This window comes from Cynocephalus volans, chromosome 9 (genome assembly GCF_027409185.1).
Source record: "Cynocephalus volans isolate mCynVol1 chromosome 9, mCynVol1.pri, whole genome shotgun sequence".
NCBI classification, from domain to species: domain Eukaryota; kingdom Metazoa; phylum Chordata; class Mammalia; order Dermoptera; family Cynocephalidae; genus Cynocephalus; species Cynocephalus volans.
Window position 1 is genome coordinate 58,558,617 of NC_084468.1, and position 18,079 is coordinate 58,576,695.

The 18,079-nt window shown below is 36.3% G+C and overlaps 1 protein-coding gene across 4 annotated transcripts in view; it reads left to right on the forward strand.

Annotated features, from left to right (window-relative positions):
* Window positions 1–2,307: 2,307 nt before the first annotated feature.
* The window catches only part of YTHDC1 (YTH N6-methyladenosine RNA binding protein C1), a 36,605-nt gene continuing 20,833 nt past the window's right edge, over window positions 2,308–18,079 (forward strand). For all 4 annotated transcript variants that reach the window (XM_063108172.1, XM_063108174.1, XM_063108175.1 and 1 more), the window contains exons 1-4: window positions 2,308–2,682; window positions 12,494–12,595; window positions 14,254–14,582; window positions 14,700–15,129. In XM_063108172.1, the coding sequence (XP_062964242.1) occupies window positions 2,655–2,682; window positions 12,494–12,595; window positions 14,254–14,582; window positions 14,700–15,129 (889 nt within the window). In that variant the 5' untranslated portion in view covers window positions 2,308–2,654. The remainder of the gene's footprint in view (window positions 2,683–12,493; window positions 12,596–14,253; window positions 14,583–14,699; window positions 15,130–18,079) is intronic.

Here is an 18,079-nt window from a genome sequence, read left to right on the forward strand (position 1 = left end):
TTCCTCTTACCTTTTCTCCCTTTCACCTAGGTTAATTCTTTAAGTTCCCAACTAGGCTTTATTTTCCCTTCTCCAGAAATCCTTCCTTGACTCTACCCTTTACCCTTCACAAGTCTGAGTGACATGACCCTCTGGGTTCAGCTAATACCTTGAGCTTACTCTATAGGAGACAATATTTTCACGTGGGTGGGGGCTGGAGCCAAATTGCCTGAATTTAAATCATGCCATGTTGCTTACTACTAGCCCCGTGACCTTGGGGGCATTAATTTCATATTACATCACTTTCCCTTTATATAAAATATAGCTACTAATATAATCTAATAGTATTTTTGGAAGATGTACCAAGATTGTGTAGGTCTAGTGCTCAGAACAGTACCTGACAGAGTAACAACACACAATTTTTAGCTATTATTCTTACACAATAATTTCCTGTTAACTTGTCTCTTCCCTGTATTATACTGAAAATTCCTTAACAGCAGAGATACTGTTCTGTTCACCCTTCATTCCCCAGTATCTGACACTTAGCTGGATTTTACAGTCATTGAGTTTTTCTTTTTCTCACTCTTTTCTCTCAGAAGCATCCTCCGGGTGGCTCCAAACAAAGTTCTATCTGTGTTTCTCCAATGCTTACAATCTTCCTACTGTCTTCAGCTTGGTCTCAGATCTTTACAATGACCATCAAGGACCAAAACACTCTACACTTTGTCATCTTTCTGTAAACATGCCATTAGTTTCTTTATGTTATGATGTACAATGTTGCCTTTTTCCAAATTTACTTTGGAGATAGGAAGTGCTCAGTTTCCATAGGTTTGAGTGACAAGACACACCTCTGGGTTTCAAGCCACTCCCTAAGGTCTCAGGCCTCTCCACTAGGTCCTCGCCTGGAAGAGAGTTACTGTTGCTTATTGGACCTATTTTTGGCACCAACAGGAAATTCAGACCTCAGGGGGCTGACTTATGCAAATCTAGTGGCTGGTCATGCTAAGTAGAAAGGGGTTATATAACCTTGATAGCTGAGCATGCTCAGTAGAGTAGAATTTACATTCATTAAAGAATACGCATATGTATTAGATAGTGAAAACCATAAAAGTGGAATCCTGGCAGAAGATGGGGCTGTTGCTCACTATCCCAAACCCAACCTGCACTTTGTCTGAAGTGTGTATTTCTTTCTTTTTGTATCAAACTTGCCTTTAGCAGGCTGCTGTTCACCCTGAGGCCAGCCTACTCTTTGTAAATGTGTATTTCCTACTTTTGTATTAAACTCACTCTGGTTGTTTCTCACTTTTCTGGGGCCAACCCACACTTCGCTGGACTTACTTTCAGTAAGTGGTTGCTCACTCTCTTGAACCAACCTGCCACTTGGTGCTAAACTTATGTATTTCTTACTTTTGTATTAAACTTAGTGTGGGCCCTGCCTTGTCTCTGGAGCTAGGCTGCCCTTTCTCTGTGAAATCTGTTTCTCTTGTTAACATTAAACCTGTTCTCACTTTCTAGTGCGATTCTGCCCTTGAATTTTTTCCTGTGGCAGAGTCAACAACCTGGTAAGAGGACAGGGTAGGTTGAGGCCTGCTATTGGGCCCTTCCAGACCCTCTCTTCCCACATCACTTTCTCTCGTAACTCAGTTATGTGCAGTGAAGCAAATTAACATTTTCATTCCTTTGTACAATGAACTTTATATTTGTTCTGCCTACAGATTTTACCACATTATGTAGTTATGTAATTGTTGGTCACTTCTGTAGTTTCAATTCCTCAAGGGTCTGTTTAAATAGACAGGCCTGGATAAATGTTTGAATCAAATTGGTTATGTGAATTATAAAGCCATATTAAAATACAATTCTTTTCCCCACTTAAAAGCAAAACAAACCTAATAGGCTTTTGTGACCACAAGGGAATCAGTTGCATGCTGCACTGCCTTTAAGTAACGCCGGGGCCCCAACTAAGAATGTTTATCTGGTACACTTAAGGGATTGGCCCAGACTTGTCCTAAGTAAGAACCTGATTTCAAGAACTGAATCAGGAGTCTTGTGAAGACACAAGAAGTACTTTTGACTCTAGGTAAGAAGGCTTAATGCGTCTCAGGTGGGAAAACCGCGCCACCTAGGTGTATACAGCACACTACGCTGCCCCGGCTGGAAAACAACCTGAGCAATCTAACCACGGTAAAGAGTCCTTCTGGGGACATCCGGGCTACGGGACGGGGCGACGTACTGACGTCACGTGACGTCTCCTTGCCCGTCCCGCCTCCCCGCTCTTCTGCGCAGCGTGACGCTCCGAGAGAGAAACGAGGCGTAAACAGCGCAGGGCATTTCGGGAGCGGGATTGTTTCACGCAGGAAGCAGGCTCCATTTTAGCGCCGCCCGCCGTCGCCATCTGTTTTTCTTCCCTCCCCTGACTCCCGCCCGTATCTGAGCTCCAACGGGAAGGCAGGGCCTAGGTTGTCAGAACCCGGAGTGAAAGGAGGGAAAGAGGAAAAGGAGGAGGGGAAGCAGCGAGAAAAAAGAGGGTGAGTCGAGAAGAGTGAGTGGTAGAGGCCAGTGTGAAGCGCGCAGCCGGGGCGGACGGACTGACGGACGGGCCCGTGCTACTGCTGCCGCGGCGCCCGCGCGAGTCGCGTACAGGCGGCGGCGGCAGCAGCGGAAACCGGAGGGGAGCAATGGCGGCCGACAGCCGGGAGGAGAAAGGTTAGTGCGTAGAAAGGTGACGGGCGGAGGTGGGGCTCGGGAGTGGGGAGATGGAACGGTGGTCGTCGTTGCGGAGTGGGGAGATGGAACGGTGGTCGTCGTTGCGGAGTGGGGGGTGGGGAGGTTACCCTACGTCGCGCGGAGCTGGTCGCCTTCGCCGAGCCCGGACTCATTGGCAGAGGCCAGGCCTGCCCTTTCGTCCTCGATTTCTGTATGGCCCAACAATTAGTTTTTTTTTTTTTTTTTTTTTTTTTCCTTTTTTAAAAATCTGGCTTGAATTTCCGTTTAGCTCTCCTGGGCGCGGCTGAGAACGGGCCTGTTTGCGTTGCAGGCCCCTCGGTTTATTTCCTGGTAGTATTATATGTTTGAGTGTTTTCAGAACAACCTTATTATCTTTTAGTCTAATTTCGAAAACCTTTAGTGCCGCGAACAGCACTGTTAGTCTGGTTAGTGAGCATGTTTGGTAAGTGGTACTGTTGGATAATTAATTTCGTGGAGTATCTACTCGTAATTTTTTATTGTTCTTTGAAATAGACAAAGGGGCACGAATAGCCCGTTTTGTTCTTCGAATACTTATTTTAGAGAACATGATGTTTGAAACGATAATGATGTGGTTTAGGCCTGGCAAAAAAATCCTGGCTACTATTCTGCTATAAACACGCTGTGCTTAGCTCTCGAGGTACATCCAGGAGCGAATGGGTGCAAAGTTATAGAGAGTTGGAGGGATAAAATTTCAGTGAAATATAGGAAGAACTAAGGTTGGTAGAATGGAATGTCATGTCCTTTGAAATACTGAGCTCCCTGGCCCTAGAAATGGTTAATGTAGATCTTGTATCAGTAGCTGTCTGGAGAGTGGTGTAGATTAGATGCTGTTTTAAGATCTTTAACCCTGAAATTATCATGATAGTCTTGTAAAGGGTTATAGGCGATGAAAATATAGCACAATTGCTGCCTTGTAACTCACAGATCTCTTCTGTGTGGCTAATTAATTTGAAATGGGAATTTGTTGAGTGGGCCCTTGACTTAAGAGTCAAGTTGCATTAGGCCTATGATCCTCTCTTGTATATTTCTGGTTTCTACACCAGGAGAGTCTTCATGCTTCCGTGAACTTCTCTAGGATAGGAACAAGCTTGGGAAGTGAAGTGGGTGGGAATATGTTTAAAATATTGCCATTATCCTAAAGCATTTCGTCGATTAGGTTATAGCTACTGTATTTTCCATTCTTACCTAATCCATCCATTCCCATTTTTCTTTTTCTTTTTTGGAGAAATCTAGAAGGAATGCGAAGATAGGATTGTGTGGTGTTAGTGAATAGGAAACTGCTTTTGACTAGTAGTAAAGTCGGTTATTAAAATGAATTTTAATCAGTAGAAATACAATCAACATTTGGATTGTCAGTGTGTTATTTATGAGCAATGTGTATGGGAGTCTTTAGTGGTTGTGGTAGGCAAGATGAACCAAATGCAAAATTGAGTAAAATTCATTACTTCTCAAACATTCGTTGTCTGTTAAGGTGAATGCACTTATTAAGACAGTAATAGGGTAGACACAGTAATGCACTTTGAAGAAGAAAAATAGATGATGATTTAAAAGTTTTGTTTTAAAAACGGATTTAGTGATGATAATGCAGTCTGAATACATAATAAGCTTTATAACTTATCGGGAAGAAGTGATGCCACCTATTAGCAATGCTTAGGATGAATTTTTCAACTTTTGACAGGGTTCTTGGCCTTACATTTGTGTAGTTTTTTAAAAAACTTAATTTTCATAACTGACCTCTATTTAAAAAATTCTGATATAAGTGCTTCTGATATAATTCTTTAAATAAGAATTATAGCCAGAATTAAAATCAATACTTGACTCTGTCTTATACTTGATAACAAAGGAAAATGGGAATCTGAGTTCTTTATTTCCATCAGTTATCTTATAGGAAACATTAGGCAATTATAAAGATAAACCCTTTAAGAATCTTAGTCATGTCACAAACCCTAAATTTTTTATATGATTCCGTAAATGGTGTAAGATTTTGATAAGGAATGAGTCTGAGTTGCAGAAATTTGTAATTATATTAATCACAGAACAGTTAAATAGTCTTGGTAGTAGAGTTCTTGAATTATTGGTCTTTGCACATGAGCTGTATAATAGACATTAATTTCTATACTGCTTCTACAGTACTCATACGTAGAAGCTGAAGCCTATTATAACTGCCAGATTGGCAACTCCTTGTGATTTTTGTGATTATTTGTCCAAGTGGATTGAAAGATGTTGGGATGTTGGTGTTAACAATGCTTGAATGCCATTTTTCTATATATATAAGGAGGAAATACACACCTTTTCTATTATTATGAACCTTATTTTATAATTTTTAAAAAATATAAATATAAATAAATGTACTTAAAATAAATATTTATATAAATTTTATTTCTTAAGCTCTTACAAAATTCTCTACAAATAACAGTTATAAAAGTTTAATCTATCCAAATGTGTATAATGAATTACCACTTTCATAAGTAACGTGGTTTCTGCATTATCACACGGGAAGGAAGCTCCATGAGGGCCAGAAGTATGTCTGTACTGTTTAGCAAATTCCTGGTGTACAGTAGTTACGTCTCAATGTCTTAAATATTTACAAGGTTGAACTACATTAATTACTGACTAGTTATATGACATGTACGATATGATATCCAAAGCTAAGAATTTCTCAGTTTTTAAGTTATATGGCAGTCACCCCTTATCCATGGGGGTATGTTCCAAGACCCTCAGTAGATGCCTGAACTCAGGGATAGCACTGAATCCTCTGTATACTTTGGTTTTTTCTTATTATGTACACACCTGTGATAAAGTTTAATTTATAAATTAGGCACAGTAAGAGATTAACAACAATAATAAAATAGTACAATTATAGCAATATGCCAGCATCACTACTCTCATCTTTTGGGGCCATTGTTAAGTAAAATAAGGTTTACTGGAACGCAAGCACTGCAATATGGTGACAGTTGATCTGATAACCTAGTCAGCTACTAAGTGACTGAGAGGTGGGTAACTTATACAACATGGATATGCTGGACAAAGAGTTGATTTGCTTTCTCAGTGAAATGGAGTGGGACAGTGTGAAAGTTCATTACACTATTCAGAATGGTGCACAATTTTTAAAAATTTATGAATTGTTTATTTCTGGAATTTTCCACTTAATATTTTTGGACTGTGGTTGATGTCAGATAACTGAAACCTTGAATACTGGGGGGACTCTGTATATATACATCGCATGAGTATGTACGTATGTATACAATTATATATGCACAGGCACATACATACATACCATGGCCCTCACTGTAGTAAGTCCATAGGGTAAAACTGTCTTTTCTAGTTCACTTTAGTTAGGACTTTATAAAGCATAGTGTATGTAATTGATAGTTCAGTGTATTTCTTTTACCTATAATAGAAGTGAGGTAGAAAATTAAAAATACTAACCTTAGGTCTCTGTTGTATATTTTTTGGAAGACAGGTAATTTGGATGGGGTGGGAAATCCAAATCTTAACTTCATTTAGAGGAATGACAGTTTTGAATGACAAAAAGTAGCCGAGAAACTGGTCTAATGTAAAATGTTGTTTGCAAGGTAACAGAAGGAAAGGTTCCAGGAAATCTTGCTCCATTGCCAAAGCCCACTAAAACTACATTAAGTGAATTAAGATGAAAAGGAATGATGTATGTAGGTGCACTGTGTCAGAAAACAAAATGTGTAGTATATTTGACCTTTTTTTCTTTCTTAAAATACTAAGTCTTAGTCTTATGCCGGACACTGAAGTAAATAGTACTTTGCATCTTCTGATCCAGAAGCTTCTGGGGTCAAAAAATGACTTTGTCCCAGATAAAGGTTAATTTTCTACACCGTTTTTCCTGTAGTTCAGGTTTGTAACTTTCCTGGGCTGGAAATTTCAAGATTAAGTTTATATTCTGGCATAATGGAAAGAGCACTGAATTTGATTCAGGGTTGTGAGATTTTAGTTAAGTCACTTAATTTCTGTGGGCTTCATTTTTTTTTTTTTTTTTGTCTTTTTCGTGACCGGCGCTCACACCGGCCATTCCTATATAGGATCCGAACCCGCGGCGGGAGCGTCGTCGCACTCCCAGTGCCGCACTCTCCCTAGTGCGCCACGGGCTTGGCCCTGTGGGCTTCATTTTGGAATTCTTGTTACAGACATAACCTCGTGAGGTTAAACTACTTTGAAAGCCAGTTAAATATTTTAGTTCTTACAGTTACCAAAAAACCAAACAAAATTCCCCCAATCAGGCAACAAAGAACTAGCGTCGTTAACTTCTAGCATTTTGTCAGTTATGGAACAGGCTACTTTAAAAAAATTTTTTTTTTTTTTTTTTTAAATTTTGGCAACCTTTAAAAGTCAAGCAGTTTCAATTAAAAGCCTGGGTTTGGGGATCCTCTTGAAAATTTGGAAGATCTGATGACACTGCTTTAGTTTTGTCAAGGCATGTAATCCACTGTAGTTGAGTAAGATTGACCTCTTTATTGGTCCTACTCTTTTACAAAGTATTGTACTCTTATGTTGAATACAAAATTGGAGTTTGGTGTTCCTACCTCAGTGTCATTTGAACTAAACCTTGAGTTTATTTGAGTTTGTTTAACATCGCTGTTACTCAGGAGTTTCAGACGTCCATGTGTACTAGGGTAAGGCAGAGAGAGTACTTGTTTAATATGATAGGTAATAGTATTATGTTAAAAAGAAAAAAGAAAAAAGAACAGGCATGGTCTATGTTCAGGCTGTTCTAGTTAATACACTGATTAATCAGGCGTAAACCCAGACTGTCTCATACAAAAACCTTGACATATGTTACCTTCTGTATGTCTTAGTAGGAGACTATTAGGGCTTCACCAGCTGGTTGTTTTCAGGTGAGAATCTGGGCTTCTATTGATCAAATAGTCCTTTTAAAAAAAAGTGGGTTCTTATGTTAAATTCTTGGGAGTTTTCAGATATGAAGTACTCAAGAGTTGGATTTATCCTGTAGGCTGCTAGTATATAACTTTTGGGTGGTTTTGAATTTTAGCTCTGAGTAGAAATACTGTTTAATCAAGCATTGTTTCATTGAGCTAATTTGTTGCACTGGCTTATTATGAAAAAACCCATCTTGTGGCATCTTGATTTTGAAACACAATCTTAGAGATTTTAAAATGATTTTTAAAGTCTATGGCTTTCTATATGGACATCAAAAAAACTTTTAATGTGAAGTGTTTTATCCCATAGAAATTAGGAGTATTTTTACAGTAGATGAATTGTGTGTTTACAGAACTTGTCTTAACTTGGTATTTTCTAACCTTTGTTTATTTTACTGCTGATAATTCTTAGGTTGAGGTGCTGCTGACAAACCACTAAGAAGTATATAAACATCTCTATTTATATAGACTATCAATTATGTTAAATTTCAGGATAAAGAAAGTGATTTAAAACATTTATCAAGGTAGATTAAAGAAAGGCATCCTAGAACTAGTGAAGGTTACTTTATTTCTTGAAGAGCTATTTTTTTTTTTTTTTTTCCAGAAAGGACATGCCAGTGCTGGTTATAGTCTTTAACAGCAGTAGCTTGTGAGAGTATTAAAGCAATGTTTTTCTGCGTAACCAATTCATTTTAAATTGAAAAAAAAAATGAATTAAAATGTATGCAAAGTGTACCTTTTCTAGCTAATGAAGGAAGTGGCCAGAGGAATCAGCTTAAGTTAGCTCAGCCTAAGTTAGCCTTATATCCCAATGCGATAAGCTCTAACATTGACCATTTTAAACCAGTTTTTGGTTTTTAAAAATACACCTTCCATTTATAATTAAAATCTGTACAGTTAAAACTAAGTGTATGTGGTAGTTTCGAAAACATCTACCATGTATTTGACATTTCTCCCAACAGTAAGTGGAATATACGTCCCTTCTCTTTGAACCTGGGTATGCTTTTGTGATTGCCTCTGTGAGTAAAGTACTGTGGTAATGTTGCTGGGTTTCTGCCCGGTCCTTTCTCTGTTGGGACGTACACTTTTAGAGCCCCAAACAACCATGTAAGAGGTTTGCTTACCCTGAAACTGCCATAGTGGAGAGTGATCACAGAGAGGGATGCAGGAGTCCCAGCTGCTTGACTCTTACTAGGCTAGGTGCCGGCCAGGCATGTGAGTTGAACAAGCCTTCGAATGATTCCAGCCACAGCTACCCTCTGACTGCAACCACATGAGAGACGCTAGTTGAGCCCCAGAACTGTGAGCAATAATGAAAAATGATTGTTACTGCTTTAAGCCACCAAGTTTTGGGGTCTATCTTGTGAAGCAGTAGATAATTGGGACATGTATATACTTGTTTTATTGAAGAAAATATTTTGTTTTGTGTTCTGGACCAGATTTTATATGTCATGTAGTCTAGTCATTAGCAAAAGGGTTGTGGCAGGTAGGTCATATTAGAATTTGGTAGTGATAAGGAAAGACTGATAGGTTGAAAAACTCTTCAGGAGACTCAAATAATTGTCGTCCTTTTCTTCCCCAAACGCTGGTCTTTTATTCTAAATGCCTATTATGGAGCTCAGAAAGACTTGAACTTTCCTCATACCTAGCTTTTAAGTGATAAACCTGGATTTCCTTACCTCTAAATCTCTTTCCCTTATATATCATATTTTGGTAAAAAATATAAATGGAGTCAGTGATGGAGAAAAGTAACTTAAAATGTGGTCATTAATATCAGGGATCGGGAAAACTTTTTGTAAAGGGTCAGATAGGCTTTGCGGGCCATGTGAGTTTTCTGTCTCCTATATATATTCTTGGTGCTTTTTTTTTTTTTTTTCTTTTCCTTTTAACACCTTAAAAATGTAAAAAACCATTCTAATCTTGCAGGTACAAAACAGGCCATGGGCCAAATTTGTTATGCAGATCTTAGTTTGCCAATTGGTGATAAAACCATACAGTTAGCATAGTGATGTCATAAACTATAATATAGATGAAAATGTGTGCACCATCAAGTGAGGATGTTACGGTTGATATTAAACATAAAATGTTGTAATGTTGGAGGTACAGAGCTTTCTGGTGCACTAATTTGAAATTAATCTACTAGGCATGTGACCTTTTACTATTTTGCATTTGTTTTGTGTTCTTTATACTTAATGGCGCTTTTAAACCCGTCTAATTTAATTATAGATTTAGAAAGCCTGACCTCCAGACTCTTACCCATTACCAGACAAGTGCATTTGGTAAGCTTGAACTTCTGAGCTTCTGTTTCTTTATCTGCAAAATAATGGATGATAAAACATGCCTATTTCATATTATATGTACATATGACATATGCAAAAGTGATAAAATGTTCAAAGTGACAAATTTTTATTAAATAAGCATTGGTTAATATTTGTTGTCTTGAAAAAATTTGTAGACACTTTCTAAAACTGCAAGTAATGTTCAAATTTGTTAAAACTTTTAAACAATAATACCTTTTTTTAAAATAGGGAAGCCATGATTTAGGCCTGTCTTTGAAATTTAGGTTGATTTAAATTAACCTCCTGCATAATTCTTTCATCCTGTATTTATTAGATTTAGAACATATAAAGTGTCTAATTTCATGTCAGTGTTCAGGCTTCGGGGATAATATTTCTAATCAAGATTTAGTGATTTCATAGATGATTTGTGTAGGACTCTACTTAATTACCTATTTTGTAGTGATAGTTTTAAATTTTTTCTTTTTGTCCTCTACAAATATATTGAACATTTTGTTACTAATAGAGAGCTTTGTCCCAATAATCATTAAAGATCTGCAAAACTTGGATTACTTCTATCAAACTATTTAATTTGTTTTTATTTTTTATAATATAGAATCTGAAATGGTATTTACCACCATTCACACCTTGAGGGAATTTTGTCTTCTTGAAAACTTGAATCTAAAGGATGAGAGAAGCCTTTTTGGTTGACATATCTTGATTTTTTTTAAATAACATTTTAAATTAAGTAAACAAAAATAAAAACAGTCCATATAGTGTATATTCATTTTAGAAAAGCAGTAAAGTACAGATCAGCATTCGTGCCACTCAGAGGAAACAATTGTTATGCGATTCCAAACATAGTAATTTTCAAATATCTTTCTTAAATAGAAACTGTGTCTCCAAGTATAGAGGAAAATGTTTTCTATTTTCTGTGTAACCTTGCTTGTATTCTTATTGCCTGTATTAACTGTTTGGGTTCTCTTCAGTCATTGATTTCTTTCCTGCATTGGGGAAATTTGAAACCTGTCTAACCTGTTTATATACCCTAGATAATAAACCTTGCTATACTTTGAGTGGGCTTTGCTTTTTGCTTGGAGCCCTAAATATAATTTTTCTGTCTCATCAGTTTTCATGACTTTATACTTCCCTTTGCCACATCTTCAATTTGGAAAGATATTTTTGAGACCTGAATACATAGCATTTAAAACATTTATCATTAGCTTTAGTGCATTATTTAAAAATATCAGTTTAAAGTGGTATTTGCATATATTTCTAAGCTTTATTTTGTTTTGTTGGATAGGGTGGGCATTGGAGGACAAAACTGAGTTCTAAGTTTTCGTGATCATTGAATATGTTAAATAGTCATGGTTGCCTTCTTTGAACAAGTTATGCTTTTATGATCCATACCAGCAAGCGCCTAACTTTTGATTGTGCAGCACATCAAGAATTTTTTTAACTTTTTAATTTGACATAATTTCAGATAAACAGAATAGCTACAAGAATAGTACAAAGAATTTTTTCTTAGTTTCCAACCACATTCTGCAAATGATACCATTTTATCACATTTGTGTTTCTCTCATTCTCTCCTGTGAATATGTGTGGATATACACATACTTCCATTTTTCCTGAACTGTCAGTCAGTTGCAAACATTTACCCCTAAATACTTAATTATGTACTTTCTAAAAATAAGGACTTTTCTTTTACTTAACCTTACAAGTCTTATTCAGATTTCATCAATTTTCCCAATTATGTGTCAAGTCATGAGCTGTATTTATCATGTCTCTTTAGTCTCCTTTAATATGGAGTAAATAGTTTCTTAGTGTTTGTGTTTCATGGTAGTGGCATATTTAAATGCCCTTTAATTTGGGTTTGTCTGATGTTTTCTTATGTATAGGTTCACGTTTTGCATAAAAATATCACAGAATTGTTCTATTCTTCCCAATGCGTCAAACCAGGAGGTCCATGATGTCGATTTGTACCATTACTCCTGATGCTTGCTTGGTAACTTGGTTAAGCTTGCATCTCCTAGATTTCTCCACTGTAAAGTTACTAGTTTTCCCTTTGTAATCTTGTGGGGAGTACCCATCCTTGATAACTGTATATTTATGAATTATACACATTATTTCTGTACTAATTTATTTCACACATTTTAAAACCATTACAAAAATTAGAAAGTAAAGCTTGAGATAAGAACACAGATGTTCTGACATTTTCTTTTTGTACCCCAGTGTATCTTTTCATACCTTGCCACGTGTATACTGCTGGCTTTGTAGACCAGACCTCTTTGCGTATCTTTTACCTTGTATTGTTTTATAGGAATTAATTTTGTGTCTTTTAATTTCTTGTTTATTTTATTTTATTTTATTTTATTTTTTTCGTGGCTGGCAGGTTGGGGGATCTGAACCTGTGACCTTGGTGTTACTGGCACCACACTTTCCCAAATGAGCCAACAGCACAGCCCCAATTTTGTGCCTTGATTCTGAAACTAAAGCTCCTTGAGGCTATGGCCTCAAACTCAGTAAGTACTCAGAAATGAATACTTAATGATACTGTCTTTTTCCTATTTTTAATTTTGTTTGCAGATGGAGAACTTAATGTTCTAGATGATATTTTGACTGAAGTACCAGAACAGGATGATGAACTGTATAATCCAGAGAGTGAACAAGATAAAAATGAGAAAAAGGGTATGTAACATTTCCGTTATTTTTGTTAAACGTAACAGTGTAAATAGAGGAGGTTCACTTTCTTAAGGAAATGACTGTGCTTTTGAACTTGTTCCTTGAGGTACTTAACACCAAAAGCACATAACAAACTTTGGTACCCTATTTCGTATGAATAAGAAGAATCTTTTTTTTAAATACATGAAATTTCATAAATATATGTATTTATTCCAATAGTGAAAAACAATGTTTTAGGTTAACTCTAGAGTATAAATATTTCAGAAGACATTTTAAAGAAATGAGGCTGTTTTTCTCCCTGAATATGCAAGGGGATTTCAAAAAGTTTGTGGAAAAATGGAATTAAAAGATAAAAATAAAAAATATAAACTTTTTTTTGATCTTCATCAAGTTCAAGACACTTTTGTAAGGGATGGTACCAACCATTTAGTTCCTTCCTAAAGAACTGAGGGTCCTGAGAATTTAACCATGTCAATGCAGTCTTTTTACGTTATTAATTGAAGAAAAATAGGTGCCCTTCAAAGATTTTTTTAAGGTTAGGAAGCAAAGAGAAGTCAGAAAGAGCCAAATCAGGACTGTATGGTGGATGTCTAATGGTTTCCCATCAAAACTCTCACAAAATTGCCCTTGTTTGATGAGAGGAATGAGCAGGAGCATTGTCATTGTGAAGGACTCTCTGGTGAAGCTTTTTGTGGTGTTTGTCTGCTAAAGTTTTGACTAACTTTCTCAAAGTATTCTAATAATAGCAGATGTTATTCTTTGGCCCTCAAGAGAGTCAACAAGTAAAATGCCTTGAGCATCCCAAAAAACTGTTCCCATGACCTTTGCTGTTGACTGGTCCGCTTTTGTTTGGACTGGATCAATCCCACCTCTTGGTAGTCATTGCTTTGGTTGTGCATTGTCTTTAGAATCATACTGTTAAAGCTGTGTTTCATCTCCTGTTCCGATTCCTCTAAACAGTGCTTCAGGATCTTGATACCACTTTTTTATAGTTTCCATTGAAAGCTTTTATCTGCAGCTGTTTGGGGCACAACAGTTTTGGCAGCCATTGAGCAAAAAGTTTGCTTAACTTTTATTTTTGAGTCAGAATTGTGTAAGCTAGGCCATTTGAGATGTTTATGGTGTTGGCTGTTGTTTCTGCTGTTAATTATCAGTCCTTTTCAATTTGGGCGCGAACAAGATTAATTTTTTCTTCGCAAATGGGGATGGTCTGCCACTCGTGCATCATCTTCAACATTGTCTTGTCCATTCTTAAAACGAGTCATTCATTTGTAAACTGCTGATTTCTTTGGGGGATTGGTCCCATAAACTTTTTGTAAAGCATCAGTGATTTTACCATTCTTACACAAGCTTCACTGTCAATTTGATGCGTTTTTTTTTGCTTTAATTTTACCAGGATTCATGTTGCTCTGATATAGGGGCTTTTTTGAAACTGATGTTTTGTCCTTCTTAGTGCCTCAAAATAGGTCCTGTTCAGACATGTTATAACAAGTTACTATGAGTTTATTTTGGTGTAGAAAAATTTTGCAACCCATGATAGTTTTTTCATAATATGCATAATCCATAAACTTTATGAAGACCCCTCTTATTATCTGTTAATCTTTGGTGAAATAAATGGAATACTACAAATACTTTTATATGTCTTTTTAAATTGTATTTTAAAGGATCAAAAAGGAAAAGTGACCGAATGGAATCTACTGATACCAAGCGGCAGAAGCCTTCTGTCCATTCCAGACAATTGATTTCTAAGCCCCTAAGCTCGTCTGTTAGCAATAACAAAAGAATAGTTAGTACAAAAGGAAAGTCAGTCACAGAGTATAAAAATGAGGACTATCAAAGATCTGACAGAAATAAGCGTCTAGATGCTGATCGGAAAATTCGTCTATCAAGCAGTGCCTCGAGAGAATCTTATAAGGGTCAACCTGAAAAAACTTGTCTCCGGAAAAGGGATCCTGAAAGAAGGGCCAAATCCCCTACACCAGATGGTTCTGAGGTAGTATATTGCAGATAATAAAAGAGAAAGTAATTATTTTTGAGGCTTTAGAACTATTTATTCACCTTGACCTTGTCTGTTATGTGACTGTTGATTTCCTTTTTCTTTAAACATCAGAGAATTGGACTTGAAGTCGATAGACGTGCAAGCAGATCCAGCCAGTCTTCTAAGGAAGAAATGAACTCTGAAGAATATGGTTCTGACCATGAAACTGGTAGCAGTGGTTCTTCTGATGAGCAAGGCAACAACACTGAGAATGAGGAGGAAGGAGTGGAAGAAGATGCAGAGGAAGATGAAGAGGTAGAAGAAGATGCGGAGGAAGATGAAGAGGTAGATGAAGATGGAGAGGAGGAGGAGGAAGAAGAGGAGGAGGAGGAGGAAGAAGAAGAGGAGGAAGAAGAAGAAGAAGAATATGAACAGGATGAGAGAGACCAGAAGGAGGAGGGAAATGATTATGACACTCGAAGTGAGGCCAGTGACTCTGGTTCTGAATCTGTTTCATTCACAGATGGGTCTGTCAGATCTGGTTCAGGCACAGATGGGTCAGGTACTACTTTTTATATGTGAAGTTTTGTCTCTTTTTTTTAAAAGAAAAAAATGATTTGGTTTTATTCTTGAGCATGTTTAAGTGGAATTATAAAATTTTTGAGGAGATGGGGATATTAATAGTATTGTCTTGTGATTTTTTTTGTAGTTAATTACATGCTGTTGAATGTTATGAATACATTTGAATGATACTGAATAAAATTTGCATGTTTTTGAAAAGGCATTTCCTAGCTACCAATTGTTTGTGTTATAATGAACACAAGTCTAATTTTTTCTTTATAAGGAAATGCATTTTAGATTTTAATATTGCAAGTTCTTAGATTTCCATACCAACCGGCAGCAGCTTATTCAAACACTGTGGTGGACTTGAAGCGTATTCATATGAGAACTGTCTGCTAGGTATTAACGATATCTCTGTGATAAAAATTCCCCTACATTTCCATCATTTGGCGACAGAATCAAAACAACTTTTCTTTCTTTCTTTTTTCCTGGGGAATACAAACTTCTAATTTCATACTTGTGAGTTTGATTGATTAAGATAGGGTCTGTAGAGGGCTGGGGTATAAAAGTACAAGATGAAAGAATATAAATAAAATTCTTGTTGAAAGAGTGGGTAATAACCATCTTTGGTCATTTATTCAATGCTACATGTCCTGCTTCTTTATCCCTGTCTGATCCATGAGACCAGAATGTCGGACTAGTAGGTAGTTGAAGTCACTAGGCTAAAGGGCCTCTGTTTTGGGGAGAAATTCAGAGGGTAGATAAGGAGAGGTCAGGGTACTTATATACGCTGGCTAGTATATAAAGATTTTATATGAATGTATGAAACCACCCACAGGGGTAGGGAACATTTTGGTATAGCAATCTTCTTTTTGGTATCTCTTTTAAGAACACTATTTCTTAGACTTGATTGTTTGTGTTGCTTAAGTCAAAAAAGGAGGACTTATTTAAATGGGTAGGGCCTGAAATAATTTGCATTTTCAACAATCTAGATGGTGCCAGCACTGTAATGAGGTACTTTATTTTTGTGGAGAGGCCATTTCAAATTGAATGGTAGCATGTAGTTATATAATAAATCTTGATATCAAAACTCTGTTAAGAAGAGGTTTATTGTTTTAAAAGAGAAACCTGGAACCCTTATTTTCTTTTTTAAAGGAAAATCCCTTAGGTGGAAAACATGCTTGAGATACTATATTTAGTATGCAGGAAATTTTTTTTCCATGGAGTAGTTGCTCTTTATAATGCACGGAAAAAAAAAATGGGGTGGATTTGGAACTCCTTGATTAGGAGATGTCAGTTTCTAAATACAAGGGATTATAGTTTAGTTTCCATATTACAAGTTTTCTAGACTTCAGTTTATTTTACCTTTTTTTTCCCCTCAGAATTTTCAGTAATTTCCTTATAAAAGCAACACATTGTTGACAAGCCTTTATTTGTTAGATCACTTTCATTGTTCTATTAACCTGAGAATAATAGTTGGGGGAAGGGACCATAAACTTAAGAGTAGTGAAAATTATTCATACAAACAAAAGATGAAAATTCTTGGAGATTTCTCATCCTAAAGCTAGGGTTAACATTGTATAAAGAACAGTTTGGCAAACTCTTTTGTTTCTGATATTGCGTTATCTTGGTGAGAGATTCTTCTAATACTTTGAACCATCAGGTGTTCTTTTTAAACAGCACCAAGAGATGTATTACTTTCAGTTTCATCAATTCATAATGCTTAGACTCCTGAAAGGAAATATCCACAAAGGAAAAATTAAAAGAAACGTGTTAGGACTTCTTAAAGAAATAATGGGAAAAAACCCCAAAACTATTTAGACCTATAATCTCCATTCAAGAATAGTAGTAAAATATCTTTTCCATTCACTCAGTGAGAATAGAGCTCGGGGCTTGTACTTTGAAGCCAGAGGACCTGCCTTTGAGTCTAGCTTCTGCCACCCAGAAACTGTCGTACCCTGGCCTTGTTGCCTAACCACCCCTTTAATTGGGATCCTAATCTGTAATGAGAATATCTCATGAGCTTGTTTGTGAGGATTTAAGGAGATAATTTATCTAAAGGTTTTTAAATAGTTGTCATTATATAATCAGCTTTCCAGTGTTTTTATAGAAATAAGTATATGCATTTTCTCTCTTCATATTCCTTTGTACTTCCCACCTGAGGAATGAAGGAGTTTATCGTATATAGTTAAGATAATAAGAAACAGAGACAGGAGAGCCTAATTCTGTTTTATGTCATCATATGGAAGGGTACATCAAAAAGTTCGTGGAATAATAGATTAAAAGATAATGTGAATCTTGCCATGAACTTTCTGAAGTACCGTTTGTATGCTTATAAAGTTCTAAATTAAGCTTGAAATGATTCTTAAGTGGTTCTTGAGCTATTTTCTGTGTACTGAAAATCCCCATCTGTCTTGTAGAAATTCATAGGTTATTAAAATTTTAGGGATAAATTTTAAATGGAATTTAAAACTAAGAGCAATAATTCAGGGAGGAAATTGTTAATAAGAAATGTAATTGAAGACACAAAAGCTTGCAATGGCTGGCAGTGAGAAGGGAACCACTAATTTATTATGGTATATATTTTTTTCCAGTTGAAAAGCTTTGTTTTGGGTTTTGGGGTTCAAACATCTTGAGATAGAATCAGAATTGAAATTGTGATGAAGAATGACAATGTAATTTAAAAAAAAAAACAAAAGGATTGAGAACAGTGTTACCTGATGCATGGAAAGGATACAGTAAATATCATTGAAGGAAAAATTGTATTTTTGTGTTGCAGAATTTTTTACTCCTCTTTGAAAATGTTATTCATGGTCTCCTTTATATAGAGGGTAATTGGGTAACTGATTTTCCAGTTACATCCATGTGTTTTTATTTGATTGAAATTGGTGGGAAAAACAAAAAATGTCCATAGTTTTTGAACAGCATCTTTAAAATGGAGTGCCTTTTTC